This window comes from Gymnodraco acuticeps, unplaced genomic scaffold (assembly GCF_902827175.1).
Source record: "Gymnodraco acuticeps unplaced genomic scaffold, fGymAcu1.1, whole genome shotgun sequence".
NCBI classification, from domain to species: domain Eukaryota; kingdom Metazoa; phylum Chordata; class Actinopteri; order Perciformes; family Bathydraconidae; genus Gymnodraco; species Gymnodraco acuticeps.
In genome coordinates, this window is record NW_022991037.1 from 90,397 (window position 1) to 113,199 (window position 22,803).

Genomic DNA, 22,803 nt, shown 5'->3' on the forward strand with positions numbered 1-22,803 from the left:
CATGTGAACATATTTTAAGTGGAGGTGGACCTCAAATCCTCTAGGGGAGTCGGGGGCATGCTCCCCGCGGAAGATTTTTTTTTTTTTAATGTTGGACTTAAATGCATCAATCTGGTGCACTTTGAGGAGGAAATAAAGAGACTACACCCATATGAAACAGAACTGTATACATTTAAATAATCATAAAATCATAAGAACATGGCCATAACCAATAACATACCATATCCAATATGAAAAAACATTTAAACTTGTTTATTTATTTGTTTTTGGTTCATTTATAGTTAACATGGCATAGTGTGTCTGGGCTCCTGAACCAGCCTGACCTGTCTCCCCCCTGCTCCTCTTTGAGGCAGCAGCAAAGACTAGTTTTAGCTCTCAACAAGTTTTTAAAGTTTATCCTACCTTTTTTCACCTAGTTAACTTTTTTTTTTGTATTATTCATGCATATTTTACTAATCACTCCCTCTTCAAATGGAAATATGTGTTTACATAAATGGTGACCAAACCGTTTGAGACCCACAGTGAACTTAGACTAAGTTAACTATCTAAGCACTCAGAGAGTCCTTTACCTCACCTGAGCTGTAGTTATCAGTCTCTCAGTCTGACAGCAGAGGACTCTCCTCCACCTTGTTGACAGCTCATTCCGTTAGCGCCGCTAGCTAGCACCGGATGCTAACAACAACAATACACGTAACCAGTGCAGGCGCTTTCTCTCTCGCTTGCTCGCGCCACACATACACACCCTCCCGAGCTTGAATGACACGAGACCAATCGAGGGCATTAGTGTATGATCTGTATGAAAGTGGCCATGTCGACAGGCCACATCATGTAGACAGCCAGTCACCCTCTGTGAGGCAGAGTCAGACCCACATTTGCGCAGCGTTGCGTTCACAATACATAAAAAAAATTCCTCAAGCCAGCAGGCCACTTAACAGGCCAGGCCATCGGGAAACCTCCCGGTCCTCCCGATGGCCAGTCCGGGCCTGAATGTCACTATTATTGACACCCTGGTACACACATGTAGCTGCTTTGCCTGATGCTGATTTTAATGACTGATTGAACCACAGCAATATTGTTTTAGAGTTTTTATATGTTTAACTGCTATGCCTGTCATCTTTGCTCTATGTGTTTGTGTTGTCTCCTGGGTTCTGTAGTGCCCGGAGTCTGTCTTTTTATTTATTTTTCCTCCCAAACCCCATCCCCTCAGGAAGCCTTTGCCTCCTGTCAGGTCATCATTGTAAATAAGAATTTGTTCTTAATTGATTTTCCTGGATAAATAAAGGTTCTACTACTACTACTACTACTACTACTATACTTATGTGCAGACACTTGTTGAAACTGCCTTTAAAGTACACAGCTCAATCAATAAGTATAGATTATTTTTAGGCAGTGCAATACCTATGTTTTTTTCTGATTGTTCTCCCTGTGCTGTTAAGAACACTATGGCTCTGGCAGGTTTGCCAGAAACGTTCTTATTTCTCCACACATTCTGTGTCTGCCTTTGTCTCTAATCTTCTCCAGAACTTTGATGCTGTTCTTACGAAAGAAGGATTGGTGCTGTATCTTTGCTGCCTCCATGTGATATTGTAGTGACATTTTGTGATCCTGTTTTTGGAAATATAAATATTGTGCATAGTAGTTGTAAAGCATTTGTTTATCTTCAGGTTCCAGATAACTTTTGAACAGTTCCTGATATATCTGCTCGGCTTTAGCCTGACCATCATGTGACTGTGGGTATATCCAGGCAAGGTGTAGTTTCTTCTTAAGTGAGGAATCAGGGTAAAGAAGAATCACCTCCTGATGAAGACTGACTGCTCTGTCTAGCATGCTTTTCGTTGAGGGACTGTTTCTGCGAAGGACCCTCTTTTGGTAGCAGAGAGCAGCACGTCTCTTCAGATAACGCTCATCTGGATGGTTCTTCAGAGCCTCCTCTGCCAAATCAATGGCCTCATCATCAGATATATATTTTCTGTAAACCCATAGCAATGGTTTTTAAACCACTGTAGCTGCCGACAGGACTTCCCAAAACCTTTGTGGCTAACTCACGTGCTTCATCTTCAATACTTTCTCCTTTCTGAGCACGTTGACAAAGGTAGTGAGCAGCAAGGTTCAAGTTCTCTGGATCCTGTTCTTGGACAATTCTCATTTTCTGAAAGATGTCATCATCCAGCCCTGTGCTGCTGTACTTAGAAGCATACGTTAACGCTAAGACATGCCAGCTGTTCCACACCATGTCCGGCTGCATCTCGATGGCTCTCTGGAAGTAATCGGCAACCAGGTTCATGTCGCCGTTAAACGTCATCAGCGTATAGGCTTTTTCAGCGTAGATCTCTGGGTGGAGCTCCTCCTGGGATGGAGATGGGTATTTTTCATTCAGGGCGTCGACTTTTGACAGGTAGGCCTCGCTCTCTGCTTGGTCTCCCAGTTGGTGGTGCAGCCAAGCCAGGTTCCCGTAGTTCACCACCAACCAGGGGCCCTCATCTGCGTTTCTCATCTTATTGAAGGCCTCTGTAGCCTTGTTGAAGAAACGTTGGGCGTCTTCATTGGATCCCAGCTTGTACTGAATGAACCCTCGCAGGTTGTAGATGTGACCCAGCCATCTGTTTCCATTATCTGTACTAATGTCTAACAAGTTGTCCCTACAACGTAAAAGTAAGGACCTGCTGAGGTCAAGGTCCCAGGTGAAGTGGCACTGCAGGGCCTTCAGTCTGGACGCCAGTGTTTGAGCAGCACTAATAAAAAAAAAAGAGTTGTTTTTAAAAAAACATCCTGAATAGTTTAATACAAAATCCAATCCACTTTATTTCTATAGCACATTTAAAAACAACAGAGTTGAACAAAGTGCTGTACATCAACAACTGTATAAAAAAACAGCATACATACATAAAAAACAGACGGGACATGAAACAAATGTAAAACACGAGACAATGAAACCAGATCAGAAGCCACCGACTGAGAAACTCTCCTACATGACGTAAAAACAATACAAAACACTAGTAAGATGAAAACCCAAAGTTAACAGCACAAGTGTCGGTCTGTAAATGCAGGGGAAAATAAATGGGTTTTTAAACGAGATTTAAAAACAGGCAGAGTTGGAGCAAGTCTAACCCTGAGGGGCAATTCCTTCCATAACTTTGGAGCTGCAATAGCAAAGGCTCTGTCTCCTCGCTGCTTTAACCTTGATTTAGGGACGACCAGAAGGAGTCTGTCAGCAGACCTCAGTGACCGTGTGGATGTGTATGGTTTTAAAAGATCTGCCAGGTACGGTGGGGCTAAACCGTTTAGGGCTTTGTGTGTGAACAGCAACATTTAAAATTGTATTCTAAAATGGACTGGTAGCCAATGTAACGAGGCGAGTACAGGTGTAATATGTTCACGTCTGCCTGTCCTTGTAAGGAGGGGTGCAGCAGCATTCTGGACCAGCTGTAGGCGTGACAGGGAAGCCTTGCTTACTCCAATGTACAGAGCATTGCAGTAATCCAGTTTAGTGGATATAAAACAATGTATTACTCTCTCAAAGTCATGAAAAGAAAGGAAAGGCTTGACCTTTGCTAAAATTCTTAGCTGAAAAAAGCAGGATTTTACCACAGTATTTGTTTGTCTAGTTTGAATCAGGTTCAGTCTGTACACCCAGGTTTGTTACAATGGGTTTCACATATGGGACAAGAGAATCCAGCACAGGCAAAATGCCTCTGAAGTGTGCAACATTTGAATAACTAATTTAGAGGAAGGGAGAATAGAAGGAAGGAATAGAGCAAAAAAACACTGAATAGGCAGATAGTAAATTATCCATTTAACTTAATCCCTGAAGTTCATCATAAGTGAGGGTTGGAACGTAGAACGATTGGTAAATGGGAGACTTGCCTTTGGGCTCAACTCCCCCTTCACCAACACATGCATTACTGCTGCTTCTGTTTCAATCTGCCTGTCAATCTCACACTCTACTTTACCCCTTGCCCATTAGCAAACATGTTTTAACTCCTTCACTACCTCACAACTCGGAGGGAGCATTCCACCGTTTTCTGGCATAGACCCATGGCTTCAGACTTCAAGGTACTGACTCTCATCCTGACTGCTTCACACTCAGCTGCTGAGGGCCCAATGATTGCTGGACACCATGGTCTGCCAACAGAACCACATTGTCTCCAAATAGAAGATACACACTTATCAGGGACCTGAATTTGACAATCTCCTTTTCCTTATATCCGATATATTAAAGGTTGTCAGGGGAAATCCCTGTGGAGGCCAGAACTCTGACAGAGAGAGAACAGACGCAGCGTTCACTTTGGGTTTAAGGTGATGACTGTTTGAGATGAGAGCTCATAACTATGTTTTGTTCATTTCTTGTTCAGCATGCAGAGACGAGAGCTTTCATGTTGTTGGGTAACCCAGAGTTGTAGAATGACAATATCGAAACCTTGAGCCTTGAAACTTTAAACCTCTAAGAAAATAAATTAAAAATAAATATAGAATAGAAAAGGTGAAGAATGAAGAGAGGGTTTGGAAACATTTATATTCAGATTCATATGTTCAGATGTATAGTACTCCTGAACTCAATAAGACATTAAATAAACCCTTTAATACTCATTATATATTCTTACAATGATATATAATTCAGAAGCAGATACTCACCTCATCATTCAGCTGTTTCCTCAAATCCGTAGTTCTGTAGATGTTGGGATGGTTTTGCTCTTGATGCTTTGGATCAGCTGCTATAAAGTCGGTGATATGCCACTTCTGCTTTGCTGTAAATAATGAGAGATGTGGTTGAGCATGCATATTTAAATGTTCCAATGTACCAAAACTCAAATGCCAGAGGCGTAGTTACAATATCTATAACAGGTTCTGGTGTCTTTTTAGCGTTTGAAAATAGCATTACCTTGGTTTTATCAACATTTAAAAGAAGCTTAAGCTCAGAGAGCTGAGTCTGAATAATGTTAAAAACAGCCTGTAATTTAACACCAGCCTCCTTAATGGAGGGACTTGCACAATACATCACGGTATCATCCGCATAAAAATGTAAGGTTGCTCCATCGACATTTTCAACTAAACTATTGATATAGATGGAGAATAATAGCGGACCTAAAACAGAACCTTGTGGTACACCATTAGTGATGTTTAACCACTCAGAAGACAGCCCATCAAAGTGAACACATTGGGACCTTTCAGAGAGGTAGTTCACAAACCACCCACTGCATGGCTGGATATGCCAATGCTGACCAGCCTCTGCTTTAAGATGCGATGATCGACGGTATCAAACGCTTTGGACAAGTCAACAAATAGAGCTGCACAACTCTGCTTTTTGTCTAAGATATTAGCAATATCATTTACCACTTTCATTGTCGCAGTGATGGTGCTGTGTTGCTTTCTGAAGCCTGACTGATGTTTAGACAGGATATCATTTGTACATAAAAACTCCTTTATCTGTTCACTCACTAGGCGTTCAAGAACCTTAGCCAGAACTGACAATTTAGAGATAGGCCTATAGTTATTTAATAAGGTTGTCTCCCCTCCTTTTAGCAAAGGCAGGACATACACTGACTTCCATACTTTTGGAATTGTGTTTGTGCTGAGGGAGAGGTTAAAAAGAGAAGTGAGAGGTGGAGCAATGAAATCTGCAGCTATCTTTAAAAAGAAAGGTTCTACGTTGTCCGGGCCAGCCGGTTTCTTAGGATCTAACTTGGTTAATGCTTCATGAACAACATCAATAGTAAAAGGAGTAAAACTGAAAGAGTTTTCCAGACCACATTGTTCTGAGTCACCGACTGTGGTGTTCACAGAAGCAGAGTTAGTGACAGAATCAAACGGAGAGCCACAGGACACAATATGCTTATTAAAGCAATTTAACATGGTGGCCCTATCCGATATAGAGCCAGATGCTGTGGTAAGGCACGGAGGTAGCTCATTACGGATTTCACCGGTGGATATCGATTTTATGGCTTTCCAAAAATGTCCAGGGTTATTCAGGTTTTTTGTGGTAACTGACAGATAATACTTCGACTTAGCACTTTTTATTTTAGATGTGAAGCTATTTCTTAGCTGCCTAAAGCGCAGCCATTCTACCTCTGAGCCTGATTTCCTAGCCTTTGCCCAGGCCTTGTTTCTCTCATGCAGGAGACTAGACAGTTCAGCAGAAAACCAAGGATTGTCTCGTCCCTTCACTCTAAATGTACACAGGGGTGCATGTCTATCAATAATTTCCATAAAACCAAGATAAAAATAAGACCACACAGTTTCAACATCAGCACACAGCTTAATTATTTCCCAATCAAACAGATCATGCACAAAACCCTGCTCCACAAAATGTTTTGTGTCTCTCTTACTGATAATGCGAGGTTTACCCTTTTGGACCTTAGTGTCCCTAATTGTGGCTACAGCACAGTGATCACTCAAATCATTAGCACATGCTCCCACAGATGAGTATTTATGGGGAACATTAGTTAAGATGAGATCAATTAGGGAGGATTTATTAGGGGACTTAATGTTAGGGCGAGTAGGACTGTCCACAATCTGAGTAACATTCAAAGAGATACAAAGGTTTTTAAAATCCTCTGATACTGCAGTTAACCAGTCCCAGTTAAAATCACCAAGTAGCACTATTTCCTTGTAGTCAAGTTGAGATAAAAGATTTTCCAACGAAGACAAGGAGCCCTTGACAGCTGAGGGAGGTCTGTAACAGTCCACCACCATGATCTGTTGACCCTTTGCTACTTCGATATTTAAGGCTAAAAATTCGAGTTGTTTACTGATAGATTTGGAAACCATCTTGGCTACACAAAACTTATTTTTCACATAAATGGCAACGCCACCACCTTTATTAGGTCGGTCGGTACGATACACTGTAACCATTTAAGAATGTGTCAGAGGCCAATATAGATTTATTTAGCCAAGTTTCTGATAAGACAATGACATCAGCATCAGTCGAGCTTGCCCAAATGCGGACAAAATCTAGTTTAGGTTACAGACTGCGCACATTTAAGTGAATGAAACCCAGCCCAGACCTAGAATTCAAATCAGCAGGAGTAGCGATCTGACTACTACTACTGGGCGGTCCAGGGTTAGGTTGTACATTTCCTGACAGCAATAACAACAAGAAAACCAGGCATCTTTTCCTCTTAATCGACACACATACATTGTCAACTACTTTAAAATCACCAGCAAAGTCTGTGAAAGTGTGATTAGAGCTCAAGAAGCAGTCCTGAAGAACCATCATAGCAGGCAAACAAAACCGACAAACATATTTTGCCGAACTGATTGTCTGTGACAAGGCAATCGGTAATTGTTTGTGTAACACATCCGAACCTTTGCAGGGGATGCCCACTGCGGGTGGCAGAACAGACCTGAATCCAGTAGACTCCTCAGGATGACTAGAGATCTTCTCATAGTCCAAAACAGTTAACAGGCACAACTTGTACTGGTACGATATTCCCTGGAATAAAAACCGCAGGAATTTCCTGTGTTGTGGGATGATGGGTACGTGGAAGTATGCATCCTTTAGGTCTATAGAGGTAAACCAGTCTCCCTGGTGAACACACTCTAGCACCCTTTTGACCGTCAGCATGTGAAAAGGCCTTTTCAGTATTGCCTTGTTGAAAGCTGACAGGTCGAGGATGGGTCTCATTCCCCCCGTCTTTTTCGGCGTAAGAAAGTAGCGGGAGTAATACCCCTGATTTTCTTCCTCTTGGGGAACCCTGGAAATAGCCTCTTTCAACAGGAGTTCCCGTAGCTTGTTTGGAGCGCAAGACACTGTTCTCAGGATGACAGGCGTGTCTCCTGTATCCCGTTGAACTGTGGGGGGGAGGCGAACTGCAGGGTGTACCCTCTGCTGATCAGCCTGCTCATCCATCTGTCTATCAGACACATGCGCTGCCACTCCGAGAAACACTCTGAGAGCGGGCGCACATGCTTGAGATGTGTTGTGGTCGTCATGACGACGAGCCACGCCAGAGCCCTCGCCGCCGCTGCCCGTGAGGCAACCCAAGGTGGGCCTAGAGCGAAAGGGCTGTGAGGAGGCCTCCACACGCTGCGTTTCACTCCGACTCTCATCATGAGGCGCATACACGCTCAGAGGATGAGTGGAGGTGTGTGCAGTGACGTCCACATGAGGCGTTACCACGGCGCTCATGGGCTTATTGTGAACGTGTGTAGGTGGCGTATCTCGGACAGAGGAATGCCGCGAGGTCTGTGGTTTAATAACCGAAAAGTTATAACCACCAGGCCTCTGCAGCGAACCCTGCTGCCTACTAATCAACAGATTGGAGGCAGCTGGCGTAGTTACTGTGCTCTGCAGCTTATTAACCGATAGATTAAAATGTGCAGGCTTTTGTAACGAACCCTGCTGGCTATTAACCGATAGGTCATAGGCAGCTGGTTCACCCAGAGTGGGGGATATGTGAAACACATTTGAAACTGATGACTCAGACAAAAGGTTGGGAAATAAGCTTCTTTTATTTTCCTCACACTCCCCCCCCCCAAACCGTCAAGGCCGGCTCTGCTTCTTCGGCGGCTCTCGTGGAGCAGACGACGAACGGGAGTACCTCACTCCCTTTTGACCCCCCCTCTCCATTGGTGGGGGGGCGGAGGCGCGGGACGGTGCCCCTGCCGCCGCCGACGGACGAGTCTGACGCCTCGGCTGCGGTTGCTGTGAGCGTCTCTCTGCCTGTCGCTGTGGCCGTGTTGGCCGCTGCTGCTGCCGCTGAGGCTTCTCCGCCGGCTGGAGCCAGCCAACGTGCTGGAGGATATCATCCGCCTGCTCTGCTGCCGCCTTCATGGACTCCACCATGGCTAAAAACTGGGGTCCGAACAGCCCGTCCGGGCTGATCGGAGCATCCAGCAAGACCTTCCTGGCCAGCAAGACCTTCCTGGCCGGCTCTGTAACAGCCGCCTGTTGCAGCCAGAGATGGCGCTGGATCTGCGTCATCCACGCCGCGATTCTCGCCTGGGAGACTGCCACGGATGCGCACAGCATGAGTGCCGTGCTGGCCGCCTTGCCGATCTCCTCCACCTCCTCTGGAGCCACGGTGGTGGACCGCTCCACCAGCGTAACCACCGAGTTGGCCAGCAACGCAATGTTGTTTGCCGCCGCAGACGCCTGAAACGCACACTAGTGCGCCCGGTCAGCCCGGCGGGCGACATACTGGTCCCTGGGGGAGGCCAACGTAGGGCGCCGTCCGGCGATCAAGTTGGCCTGCCTAACCCCAAAGAACGCCGTCAAGCTCGGCTCCAGAGCGGGGGTGGTTGGTAAACCCTCCTCCGTGAATCCCTCCACCTTAGTGAAGGGAACAAAGGTGGCCACCGGAGCCCTCTGGGTCCTCGGGTTCACCGCAGCCCCCTCCTGGTACCTCCTAATGGCGGGGAAGCGCGGCCAGATCGGGTCACTCCTGCCCGTCTGAACCCGGGAAAAAACTCCGGCCATGTCGTCCAGAGCCACCCTCTCCCGTCCTGGGGGAACGGGGAGACCTCTGCATGCTGCCGCCTTGCCGATGATCTCCGGCAGCTCCAGCATGATGCCACCCAACGCCGGCAGCGCCGTGGCAACGGAGAACGGGACCGCATGCTCGGCCGCCACACCCGTACCTCGCTCCGACACGTCTCCCCCGTCCGGGGGAGAGTGGGGAGGGGAGAGCCGCATGGCGAGCCATGGAGGGAGACGGGGTAGGAGTCGTCCGACTCGGCCCCAGAGACAGGCTGTCGTCCCTGTGCTCCTGGACGGGCCAATCGTCCTCCTCAGCCGCATCAGCTAGAGCGTCCGCTCTTCGCTTCCTGTCGGCTGACGGGAGACGGGCACAATGCGAACACGCGACCTGCTGGCTGAGAGCCGCGTCCGCGTGCTCTGGCCCCAGGCAGGATTCGCATATCGCGTGTAGGTCATAGCTCATGATATACCCCGTCTTACATGAGGGACAATCACGGACACAGTTGTTGCTCATGACTCAAATTTCCTGTGCTTCAGTACTGTGCTGGTTGCTGAAGAAAAGAGGGAGCAGATTGCCGGGCCCCCTTCCTATTTATACCGGAAGGAGGCCCGAGGGTGGGGCCCACCTTGCGGGTGGGCATGGACTAAAAGTGTTTCAGTGCTGCGCGGGGGTGCAGGGGGATAACCCAATAGCGATAGCCTTAGAGGGCAGCTTTTATTATTAAAGCTTGCTTTTTGTTTATACTTTTATACCCGCCTCTTTCATTGTGCATTCGGGTCCTGATTCCCTTCCCCTGTGACTAGTGCTGCGTACCGGTACGCCGAACCGGTACTGGACTTGTAAAAAGTTTCGGTTCAAGTCCGGTTAAAACCGGAACGTCGGGAACCGGTACTTGGACTCGCAAAAAAACTAGCACTTACGTATATTCTGGTGTCTGTGGTTATTTAATCATTCCCTGATAAACGTTATTCAGCGTCAATAAATGAGTGCTAAACCCAGTGTGCTCAGTGTACAACATCACATGTCATTTCACCTTCGATTCACGGTTTGAAAACGTAGCATTTTGACACATGCTAATGCTAACCGGAAGTGAAGAATTTTCAGAATAAAAGTATGAAGTTAATAGTGTGAACTTCCGGTTTTTTCAGAATAAAACTGATTTAAATTAAATATCAACATTGATTTTAATTTCTAACAGTATGTATGTATATCATATGTATATCTGGACATATTTATTTACACCCGATTGCCATTTTTGACTGACGCTTTGGTTTTCTACCCTGCCAATGTAGCCCACCTGCTAACGCTGCTCCATCCATCAAATAACCAGCCCCATTCTTCGTCCTGCCCCTCCCCGTGGGCCCTGACTCTGGTTCTTTAAACCTCCCGCTCCTGCCGGTCCCCCCATCTGCTGTAAAGGACAGCCTGCAACTGACATCTCATCCTGTCTGACGGCTGCCAACAGCTCCACTTTCAGCGCCGCTGGTCTACAACCATAGCCAGCGCTGTGCTAACGCTAGCATCCTACCGCGGCACTACGATGTTACGATACTCTGTCTCCCAACTTTTTAATCTCAATAACTTTTCTGCGCTTCCTCTAAGCTTGTCTGTCATCAATTGCCTCGGGCTTCTACGCAGACCGAGGTATGTCCATAGAGGTTCCAAACGCAGATTTGTTTACTCCCAGTCCGGAAAATCATCCATAACATCTATCTGGTCGACTAACCGCCATGTCCCACAACTGTCATGTCATCTGAGCGCACTTATTACTCCATATTATACACCCACCACTGGTCCGTTACAATCCCAGCTGTACCGAAAACCTGGAGTGGATTCCACTGCCCTCTTCTCAGAGCTGGTCAAAATTCCTGGAGTGGATCCCACTGCCCTCTGCTCAGAGCTGGCCCAAATACCTGGAGTGGATTCCACCGCCCTCCGCTCAGAGCTGGCCCAATTACCTGGAGTGGATCCCACTGCCCTCTGCTCAGAGCTGGCCCAAATACCTGGAGTGGATTCCACTGCCCTCTGCTCAGAGCTGGCCCAAATACCTGGAGTGGATTCCACCGCCCTCAACCACCAAAAACTGATAATAACACACTTCCTTCCACCTCCTCGCCACTCCTCCCCCCCATCTCACATTCCTCCCCGCACTGTCAACCTGGACAACCTCTTACCTCTTCAGTCTGTGACCACACCACGCCCCTCCCACTCAACTAACATTGCCCTCCTTAACATCCGATCACTCAACAAGAAAGCCCTCATCCTCCATGAACTAATCTTGGAAAAATCCCTTGATTTCCTTCTGTTCACCGAAACCTGGCAACAGCCCGATGACTTATTCTCCCTCAACCAAACATCCCCCCCTGGCTTTAAATACATCACTAAACCCCGCCCCTCCCGCCGTGGTGGCGGCCTTGCTGTAATCCACAATCAGAACATCCAGATCACAGAACTAACCCTCCCCTCAGTATCATCCTTTGAATTCATTGCCTTCAAAGCCCCTCCCTCACTGACAGTCATCCTCATCTACCGGCCTCCTAAACCTCATCCCTCCTTCCTCTCTGATTTCACTGAATTCCTCACACTTGCCTCATCTCTCTCTCAACGTCTGTTACTACTTGGTGACCTCAACATTCACATTGACTCACCCACCCGCAAGCTGGCATCCGAATTCACAACCCTACTTGACAATTTCTCTATCACCCAACATGTCACCTTCCCCACCCATGACAAAGGACACATTCTAGATCTCGTCTGCTCTACCAACCTCCCAGTGATTGACCTCCACCCTTGCCCATTTCCCCTCTCCGACCACAAACTCATACAATTCACCATTGCCCCCCCCCCCACCCGAAACCCCTGCCCACCCAGAAACATCACCTTCCGTAATCTACACTCCATTGACCATAACCATCTCTCCGAACTGCTATCATCTAATCTCCCCCTGGACGCAACCCTTAGCTCACCTGATGATCTGCTCAACCACCTCAACTCCACCCTACTCACCTCCCTCAACACTTTAGCCCCCCTCAAAAATAAAACTGTTACTTTCAAGACCTCCTCACCCTGGTTCACACCCGCACTGCGTAAAATGAAGCAGCGAGGCCGCCAACTTGAACGTCTTTCAAAGAAATCATCCCTCACAGTCCATTACATAAGCTACAAACTCCATCTCAATGCATACAAAGATGCTCTTATTGCCGCTAAATCTGCCTACCTCTCCAACATCTTAATTGACCCCTCCCGTAACCCCAGGACCCTCTTCTCCACAGTTAACAAGCTTTTCAAACCCCGTGCTGATAACCTCCCTACTTCTACTTCCGCTACTTGCAGCTCATTCCTCCAGTTTTTCGCAGACAAAATTAACGCCATTAACCACTCCTTCTCAGCTCCATCTGATATAATACAAGCATCTCCCCCAACCTCCACCACTACCATTTCTCCCCCCATCTCCCTCGACCTCCTGACTCCTCCCCAGCGCCGCCTCTCCCAGTTCAACCTGGTGACCCCACTTGAAATACTCCATCTGATCGGTTCCTCAAATCCCACAACCTGCTCCCTTGACCCTCTACCCACTCCTCTTCTGAAGTCCTGCCTCCCCGTCCTCTGCCTCTATCTTGCTAACCTTTTCAACTCCTCGCTGTCCCATGGAACCGTCCCCTCTGCCTTCAAAACTGCTGCCGTTACTCCAATCCTCAAAAAACCTGGTCTTGATCCCTCCTCCCTCACTAATTACCGCCCTATCTCCAACCTACCATTCCTCTCAAAAACTCTTGAACGCATTGTAGCCAAACAAATTCACTGCCATCTCCAAACCAACCAGCTTTATGAACCCCTTCAGTCTGGATTTCGTCCTCACCACAGTACAGAAACTGCACTCGTCATAGTCCTCAATGTCCTCCTAACCTCTGCTGACACTGGTTCCCTCAATATTTTCATCCTCCTCGACCTGAGTGCAGCCTTCGATACCGTGAGCCACAACATCCTGCTCACCCGACTCAGGGACATTGGTATTGAAGGTATTGCACTCAGATGGCTCCAGTCCTACCTCACTGAACGATCCCACTTCATCTCCCTCCCAAACCATTCCTCTGTCACAGCTTCAGTCACCCAAGGCGTTCCTCAAGGATCAGTACTTGGCCCCCTCCTCTTCATCATTTACATCCTCCCCCTCGGTCAGATACTCCGCCACTTCAACCTCGACTTCCACTGCTATGCTGATGACACTCAGATCTACCTCAGCACCAAATCCCTCCATGACCCACCCCTTACCCACATCGATTCCTGTCTGACAGCTATTAAAACTTGGATGCAACATAACCTCCTCAAACTGAACAGCAACAAAACAGAACTCCTCCTAATCGGCTCCAAATCCACCCTCAGCAAGGTCACTAACATAACTCTCACCATCGATGGCACCATTGTTTCCCCCTCCAATCAGGCACGCAACCTTGGCGTAATCTTTGACCCCACCCTCTCCCTCGAACCTCACATCCGCCAAACAGTCAAAACCTCATTTTTCCACCTCCGCAATATTGCAAAAATCCTACCCTCTCTCACCCGCCCCGCAGCCGAACGACTAATCCATGCCTTCATTTCCTCCCGCCTCGACTACTACAACTCACTTCTTTACGGCATCAGCACTACATCCCTCAACAGACTCCAACGGGTTCAAAATGCAGCTGCACGTCTCCTCACGCATACCAAATCATGGCATCACATCACCCCAGTCCTCAAAGATCTCCACTGGCTTCCTGTCTCCCATCGCATCAACTACAAAATTCTGGTCCTCACCTACAAAGCCCTCCACCATCTGGCCCCCCCTTATCTCACAAACCTTCTCACTCCTTATCAACCTCCACGGTCCCTCAGATCCACCGCAGCCGGACTCCTATCCATTCCCACATCCACACTCTGCAGCTTTGGGGACAGAGCCTTCTCAGTGGCAGCTCCTAGGCTCTGGAATTCCCTCCCCCAATATCTCCGTGACTCTGAGTCCCTCACAGTCTTTCAGTCCCGCCTCAAAACACATATTTTCAACTCTGTCTACCCATAAGCCCCCCCCCCCCCCCCCTCTCAATCAACTTCCTCTTGACTGCCTTTTTATTTTTTTACTTACTTGTTTGCCTGTCCTTGTTTGTCTACCCTCCCTCATACTGTAAAGCGTCTTTGAGTTGTGAAAAGCGCTATATAAATAAAATGCATTATTATTATTATTATTATTATTATTATCACTATGTATGTAGTATGTACTGTATAATGTACACATATAGAGTTGTAGAAAATACATGGTGTACAGACAGTACACTCTGACTGTACAGTCACTACAGTGTAGTCTATACTGTATAGTAGGTGTGTAACAGTGTAATGCATATAGTTACATTACATTACATTGCATTTAGCTGACGCTTTTGTCCAAAGCGACTTACAATAAGTACATTCGACCAGGAAGACACAACCTTGAAGAAAACAGAATCATATAAGTATATCAGGTTTCATAGAGCCAAACATTTCAAGTGCTACTCAACTGGCTTTAGGTAATCCAGTCCTTTATTGGTATAAAAGTGCTTCGTTAATCGTTCTAACGCTCGAAGTGGAGTCGAAAGAGATGAGTTTTCAGTTTGCGCCGGAAGATGTGCAAGCTATCTGCCGTCCTGATGTCAATGGGGAGCTCATTCCACCATCTTGGAGCCAGGATAGCAAACCCACGTGTTTTCGCCGATGGGAACTTGGGTCCCCCTCGCAGCGAGGGCGCAACGAGTCGTTTGGCTGATGCAGAGCGTAGTGCACGCGCTGGGGTGTACGGTTTAACCATGTCCTGGATGTAGGAAGGGCCAGATCCATTCGCAGCACGGTAAGCAAGTACCAGTGTCTTGAAGTGGATTCTAGCAGTTACCGGAAGCCAGTGAAGGGAGCGGAGGAGCGGAGTGGTGTGGGAGAATTTAGGAAGGTTGAAAACCAGACGAGCCGCTGCATTCTGGATGAGCTGCAGAGGTCGGATGGCACATGCAGGTAGACCAGCCAGGAGGGAGTTGCAGTAGTCTAGGCGTGAGATGACGAGAGCCTGGACCAGAACCTGAGTCGCTTTCTGAGTCAGCTGGGGACGTATCTTCCTGATGTTGTAAAGCGTGTATCTGCAGCAGCGGGTTGTAGCAGCGATGTTTGCAGTGAAGGACAGGTTGTTATCTAGGGTCACACCCAGATTCCTTGCAGTCTGAGTCGGGGAAACAACTGAGGTGCCGATGTTGATTGTCAGGTCAAGAGTTGGACAATCTTTTCCCGGGAGGAAGAGCAGCTCAGTCTTGTCAAGGTTGAGCTTGAGGTGGTGAGCAGACATCCACTGAGAGATGTCAGCTAGACAAGCAGAGATGCGTGCGACGACCTGGGTCTCTGAGCGGGGAAAGGACAGAATTAATTGGGTGTCGTCAGCGTAGCAGTGGTAAGAAAAACCATGCGGGCTAATGACTGATCCGAGCGAGTTTGTGTACAAGGAGAAGAGGAGGGGACCAAGAACAGAGCCCTGAGGGACCCCCGTAGTTAATTGACAAGGGTCGGACTCAGACCCTCTCCAAGTCACCCTGTAGGTACGGTCTTTCAGGTATGAGGTGAGGAGGGAAAGTGCAGAGCCTGAAACTCCAAGTTTTTGGAGAGTGCGAAGGAGGATCTGATGATTCACCGTGTCGAATGCAGCAGACAGGTCCAACAGGATGATGACAGAGGAGAGGGATGCAGTTTTGGCAGTGTGCAGTTCCTCCGTGACAGCAATGAGAGCAGTTTCTGTGGAGTGACCTGCCTTGAAACCAGACTGGTGCGGATCCAGAAGGTTGTTCTGATTGAGATAACAGGAGAGTTGTTTAAAGACAGCGCGTTCAAGTGATTTAGACAGGAACGGGAGGAGAGAGACAGGCCTGTAGTTTATAACATCAGACGGGTTGAGAGTGGGTTTCTTTAGGAGAGGGTTTACTCTTGCCTCCTTGAGACTGTTTGGAAAGTGACAAGAAGTTAGAGAAGTGTTGATGAAATGGGTGAGAAACGGTAGAATATCAGGAGCGATAGTCTGAAGGAGGTTTGAAGGGATAGGGTCCAGAGGACAGGTGGTAGGGCGGGCAGAGGTAATGAGGGTAAGAACCTCACTTGGAGAGAGAGGGGAAAAGGAGGTTAGTGTGTTGGTGGAAGGAAGGTCTGGTGACCCAGCGGTGAGTAAAGGTGAGTCAGAAAAAGAAGAGCGAATATCATTAACCTTTTTTTCAAAGTGGGTAACAAAGTCGCTTGACAGAAGTGAGGAGGGGGGAGGAGCTTTTGGAGGGTCCAAGAGGGTGGAGAAGATGGAAAATAGTTTTTTAGGATTGGAATAGGAAGATTGGATCTTATCTTGAAAGAAAGTGCTTTTTGCCTGAGAGATCGAAGCAGAGAAAGAGGAGAGGAGAGCCTGATAGGTTAGGAGGTCGTCACGGTGTTTGGATTTCCACCATTTCCGCTCTGCTGCCCTAAGGACGGTTCTATTAGCACGCAGTGCATCATTTAGCCAGGGAGCAGGAGGGGACTGACGAGCCTGCCGAGATGTCAGAGGACAGAGCGAGTCCAGAGTGGATGAGAGAGTAGAGAGGAGAGTTTCTGCAGCAGAGTTTGGAGGCAGTAGTTGGAACGAATCAGAGGAAGGGAGGGCTGAGAGCACCGACGAGGCAAAGGTAGAGGGAGAGAGGGAGCGAAGGTTACGGCGGACAAGTGTAGGATGGGAAGAGATTAGTTTGTTATGTTTGGAAAGGGATAGAGAGAATGAAATGAAGAAGTGATCGGATGTGTGGAGCGGGTTTACAGAGAGGTTAGAAGTAGCGCAGTTCCTTGAGAATATGAGATCAAGGACATTGCCAGCTTTATGAGTCGGTGGGGACGGAGAGAGTGAGAAAGCAAAGGCGGTTAACAGAGATGTTAGTTCGTCTATCTTCCCCATCTGGAGGTTGAAGTCTCCGAGAAGTACAGCGGGAGGGCCAGTTTCAGGGATGTGTGAGAGGAGATGATCTAATTCCTCCAAGAAGTCCCCCAAGGCGCCTGGTGGACGGTAGAGAACAACAATGGTTAACTGTATAGGATGGGTTACTGTGACGGCATGGAACTCAAAGGTGGAAGGAGTAAAGTTAGGTAGCTTGAAGAGGTAGAGTAGATAGTCTACTCTACACTCTACCTTTCAGCAACGTTTTAGGAATTTAGGCTCAGTCAGCTCAGGGACTGTTTGGTTACTTTAGTTTGGTAAATGAAATAAATGTTTGAACTTTGTAGTAGTTCACTGTAGTTGCTGTCATAAGTCATTTGTAGACTAAGTGGCAAAAAGTTTTTTTTTTATATTTGTACTTTGTAGAGAAATCTAGACACAAGTTGGAAGGGAGCACAATACACCTGACGAGTTTGAATTTGAGTTGATTATGAGTTAATTTTCAATTGATAATTAGCTCACAATAAGTTCACTTTAGTTACTCACACAACTTGACACAAGCCATGGGTTCAGGTCCGGACTTATAAGTCCGGACCTGAACCTGAACCTCTGAACCTGAATGTGAGTCCAGGTACGCAGCACTACCTGTGACGCATATAGGATTCATAGAAAGAAACAGTGCATGGTGATATGTAAATGAGTTAATATCAAATGGAAAAGTTCAGTTTTAATGCACGTTATGTCATACTCATTTAGATCATGAGCAGCAGCTGTCTGCAGTGTCAGAATGAAGAGCTTTTGGAGACACCGGCACCATGACGTTCTGCTGCTGCCATCTACTGCTGTAACCAGGTTACTGTTTGGATACCACTTCCTGTTGACAGGGTACTGCTGAACTAAAAAAATAAAACTTATTTTAACATAAAAGTTCATCTTCTTTTATAGGAGCACTGTCCTTCATCACCCCTTATCCCTTGGGGAAGTTCTCATACAGCTGTTTGTGTTTATTGTTCATCCTTGTTGACTTCAAAGTGGAACATTTAGTACTGCTACATGTTAGCGTATCTGCATGTATTTCATGCATAGAGGTCACTACAGTGGACAACTATTCAAAAGGTGTTTTCTTGTATATGCATGGGTTTTGATGGCGTAGTTGCACATCAGCCACTACATAGGACCCTATTGCATCATCCCATACACTGCCACTCAGTGGAAAGTCAGTGGAAGTGCATGATACATTTATCTAAACCAAGATAGACAACAGAAAGCCAGATGGACCGAATCACTAGTCCATATCTTGCCAATCCTTTTATGGAAAGCGCCCCCTGCAGGTATAACAATGTTGGTGACATCAAGTAACAACTAAGGAATCATATAATTCATAAATTGTCAAAGTATTGATTTTATGTTTGCAGGAAATTATGATTAATCACCTGTCCACTACAGTGGACGTCATGCATCACTGGCTATATTTAAACTACAATTCATACTGTTACTGCTACTGTTGTTCTTGAAAATACTTCATCTGCAATATCTTGTTGGGCCGTAAATCAATATACTTAAGTTATTATAATGTCATTTTAAGTTTGCACATCTTTATTTATCATTTTTTCAAAATGTACATGTCTTCAGTTCAAACTTAAACACATACTGACCACCTGAGTGGACTTATACAACTTTTATTTTCAAAATTTGAAAAAACTAGATAAAAAGAAACTAATGTTCAAATCTTGTGTTTAATGCCCCAAGAGCAATAAGGACACTTGGTAATAAAATCCTGACTGACGTTTTCATAATTCATGCATGAATGGTTTAACCCTAAAGCAACCAGGAAACCACAAACAAGTACATTTCTTGGTTTACACAATGCATTTTTATTGTTTTTTACAGCATCGAGGCACTCTTGACTTACAATCAGTTGCATCATGCAATACTATTGAGGTTATATCCATAATATATTGAAATACCAATCACACATTTTTATATTACACAAATAAAAGCTTACGGCAAAGCACATTTCATAGGTCATAGAGTATTTTGCTAGAAGGAACAGAGCACATGGAACACATACACATAATTAATGAAAATAACATGTCAACAACCAGCGTTATAAAGCATTTGGCTTGTTTCCTAAATCGAGATAACTACTGCTAGTTTTTCAGTGCATAAGTATGAGCTTTTAGATCTTTAAACAGCCTCTGTCTACTTATGTGCAGACACTTGTTGAAACTGCCTTTAAAGTACACAGCTCAATCAATAAGTATAGATTATTTGTAGGCAGTGCAATACCTATGTTTTTTTCTGATTGTTCTCCCTGTGCTGTTAAGAACACTATGGCTCTGGCAGGTTTGCCAGAAACGTCCTTATTTCTCCACACATTCTGTGTCTGCCTTTGTCCCTAATCTTCTCCAGAAATTTGATGCTGTTCTCACGAAAGTAGGATTGGTGCTGTATCTTTGCTGCCTTCATGTGATATTGTAGTGACCTGTCAATATCCTGTTTTTGGAAATATAAATATTTTGCGTAGAAGTAGAAAAGCACCTGTTGGCCTGGAAGTTCCAGATCACTTTTGAACAGTTCCTGATATATCTGCTCGGCTTTAGCCTGACCATCATGTGACGTGCGTGCGTATATATCAGGCAAGGTGTATTTTCCTCTTAAGTGAGGAATCAGGGTAAAGAAGAATCACCTCATGATGAAGACTGACTGCTCTGTCTATCATGCTTTTCGTTGAGGGACTGTCACTGAAAAGGATCTTCTTTTCGTAGCAGAGAGCAGCACGTCTCTTCAGATAACGCTCATCTGGATGGTTCTTCAGAGCCTCTTCTGCCAAATCAATGGCCTCATCAGCAGATATATATTTTCTGTAAACCCATAGCAATAGTTTTAAACCACTGTAGCTGCTGACAGGACTTCTCAAAACCTTTGTGGCTAACTCACGTGCTTCATCTTCAACACTTTCTTCTTTCTTAGCACGTTCACAAAGGTAGTGAGCAGCAAGGTACAAGTTCTCTGGATCCTGTACTAGGGCAGTTCTCATTTTCTTTAAGATGTCATCATCCAGCCCTGTGCTGCTGCTAGAAGCATACGTTAACGCTAAGACATGCCAGCTGTTCCACTCCACCATGTCCGGCTGCATCTCGATGGCTCTCTGGAAGTAATCGGCAACCAGGTTCATGTCGCCGTTAAACGTCATCAGCGTATAGGCTTTTTCAGCGTAGATCTCTGGGTGGAGCTCCTCCTGAGATGGAGATGGGTATTTTGTATTCAGGGCGTCGACCTTTGACAGGTAGGCCTCGCTCTCTGCTTGGTCTCCCAGGTGGTGGTGCAGCCAAGCCAGGTTCCCGTAGTTCACCACCAACCAGGGGCCCTCATCTGCGTTTCTCATCTTATTGAAGGCGTCTGTAGCCTTGTTGAAGAAACGTTGGGCGTCTTCATTGGATCCCAGCTTGTACTGAATGAACCCTCGCAGGTTGTAGATGTGACCCAGCCATCTGTTTCCATTATCAGTACCAATGTCTATCAAGTTGTCCCTACAACGTGAAAGTAAGGACCTGCTGAGGTCAAGGTCCCAGGTGAAGTGGCACTGCAGAGCCTTCAGTCTGGACGCCAGTGTTTGAGCAGCACTAATAGAAAATAACAAAATAAAAAATATTTTAAAACATCCTGAATAGTTTAATACAAAATGCCTCTGAAGTGTGCAACATTTGAATACACACTGTTTAACTAATGTAGAGGAAGGGAGAATGGAAGGAAGGAATGGAGTACAAAAAACTAAATAGGCGGATAGTAAATGATTCATTTAACTTAATCCCTGAAGATCATCTTAAGTGAGGGTTGGAACGTGGAACGATTGGTAAATGGGAGACAACGGGCTCAACTCCCCCTTCACCAACACATGCATTACTGCTGCTTCTGTTTCAATCTGCCTGTCAATCTCACACTCTACTTCACTACCTCACAACTCAGAGGGAGCATTCCACCGTTTTCTGGCATAGACGCATGGCTTCAGACTTTGATTCTTTCTTCTTCAGCATGCAGGGACTAGAGCTTTCATTTTGTAGGGTAACCCAGAGTTGTAGAATGAACTTTGAGGGAACGTTGTGTTAGTTGCTGTTGCTGGAGACAAAATAATCGAGCTCTACAAAGTGTACTGTGTTTGTGAAAAGCTAAACATTATTTAATATGCAGCAAGGAATAAAGTAACTTTAATGAAGCAGTAGTAAAAAGTGGAGGCAACATAAAAAATAAATAATAAGGGAATTAATGGATAAAAAAGAGTATCACAATAACAGAAGAGTAGGAGGTAAGGAAGGAGGATACAATTAAGTAAGGTATAGGGTGGTAGGATGAAATGTATGACATTGAGCAACACAGAGTCGATCAAAGCAGACGGGAAGTGTTACGGTGAGTAAGGGAAATAAAATGGTAATTCAAAAAATATATACTAAACAGATGGATTCAGCATTTCTCCTCCTGCTGAAACATAACCACGAATAAATTATTCAGTAATATGCCAATTATTAGAAAAAAAGCAAAACATAATCAACTCACCTCATCATTCAGCGGTTTCCTCAGCTCTGTAGTTCTGTAAATGTTAGGATGGGTTTAGCTCTTGATGCTCTGGTATGAAGTCAGTGATGTGTATCTTCTGTTTCGCTGTAAAATATGGGATGTTGTTGAGCACGGAGCTTTAAATGCCCACAGCTAACAAAACAGGGGCGGAGCATTTATGCATTCATCTCATGAACTGCCTCCTCGCCCTTTACTTCTGTTTTCCAGTAATGGAAACTAAATCTAAAGGATGATCAGAACAAATACTGGGCGTGCCAGAGTTTCAACTGATGCACGAGTTAATCTCCTTCACGCAGAGAGGATCTGTGTCATCCTTCTTCTGGGCTTCAAGTAACACACACGCACACACACACACACACACACGCACACACACACACACACACACACACACACACACACACACACACACACACACACACACACACACACACGTTCTGGGTCCCTGAACATGCACAACCTACTCCAAACCCATTTTAAGCTTTCATTTATCAGAAGCAGGTAGATACACTGTACTGGGAGTGCTTCTAGGGTTCTGTCAAAGTGAAACTTTTCCCTAAGGTGCATTAGGGCATTCCCTTTCCCAGAAAATAAATGTAGTCAGGCCAGGAATTATACATCCAGCCAGGCCACTTTTGCTGGTTTCATTGTCAATATTTTCAACCTCTTCAGCATCGGCTGATACTAAATAAGAACCAGGATTAGGTTTACTATTATATATATATATCAGTAATTAATTAAGAGGTGTGACGACCACTCCACACCACTAGGCGTTCTGTGGTCTCTCTCTCCCCTTGTTTGCAGGTTCCAGTGCTGTCGGATGATTGTGGACTGACGAGCTGCACCTGGGCAGCTGTTATAAGACGGCCCATCGCGTTTCGCGAG

At 46.0% G+C, this 22,803-nt stretch overlaps 2 protein-coding genes across 2 annotated transcripts; both read right to left on the reverse strand.

The window, feature by feature from the left end:
• Nucleotides 1-1,314: 1,314 nt before the first annotated feature.
• Nucleotides 1,315-14,341, reverse strand: LOC117559781 (interferon-induced protein with tetratricopeptide repeats 2-like). The gene is given in 4 exon segments (XM_034236445.1): nucleotides 1,315-1,986; nucleotides 1,988-2,732; nucleotides 4,633-4,745; nucleotides 14,254-14,341. Coding segments are annotated over 3 exon segments (1,299 nt in total). The 5' UTR covers nucleotides 4,641-4,745; nucleotides 14,254-14,341; the 3' UTR covers nucleotides 1,315-1,440.
• Nucleotides 14,342-19,711: 5,370 nt separating this feature from the next.
• Nucleotides 19,712-22,164, reverse strand: LOC117559784 (interferon-induced protein with tetratricopeptide repeats 2-like). The gene is made up of 2 exons (XM_034236447.1): nucleotides 21,901-22,164; nucleotides 19,712-20,972 (listed from the first exon to the last, which is right to left on the reverse strand). Exons 1-2 carry the CDS (start codon nucleotides 21,906-21,908, stop codon nucleotides 19,982-19,984), a joined length of 999 nt encoding a protein of 332 aa, XP_034092338.1. The 5' UTR covers nucleotides 21,909-22,164; the 3' UTR covers nucleotides 19,712-19,981.
• Between the last annotated feature and the right edge of the window lie 639 nt (nucleotides 22,165-22,803).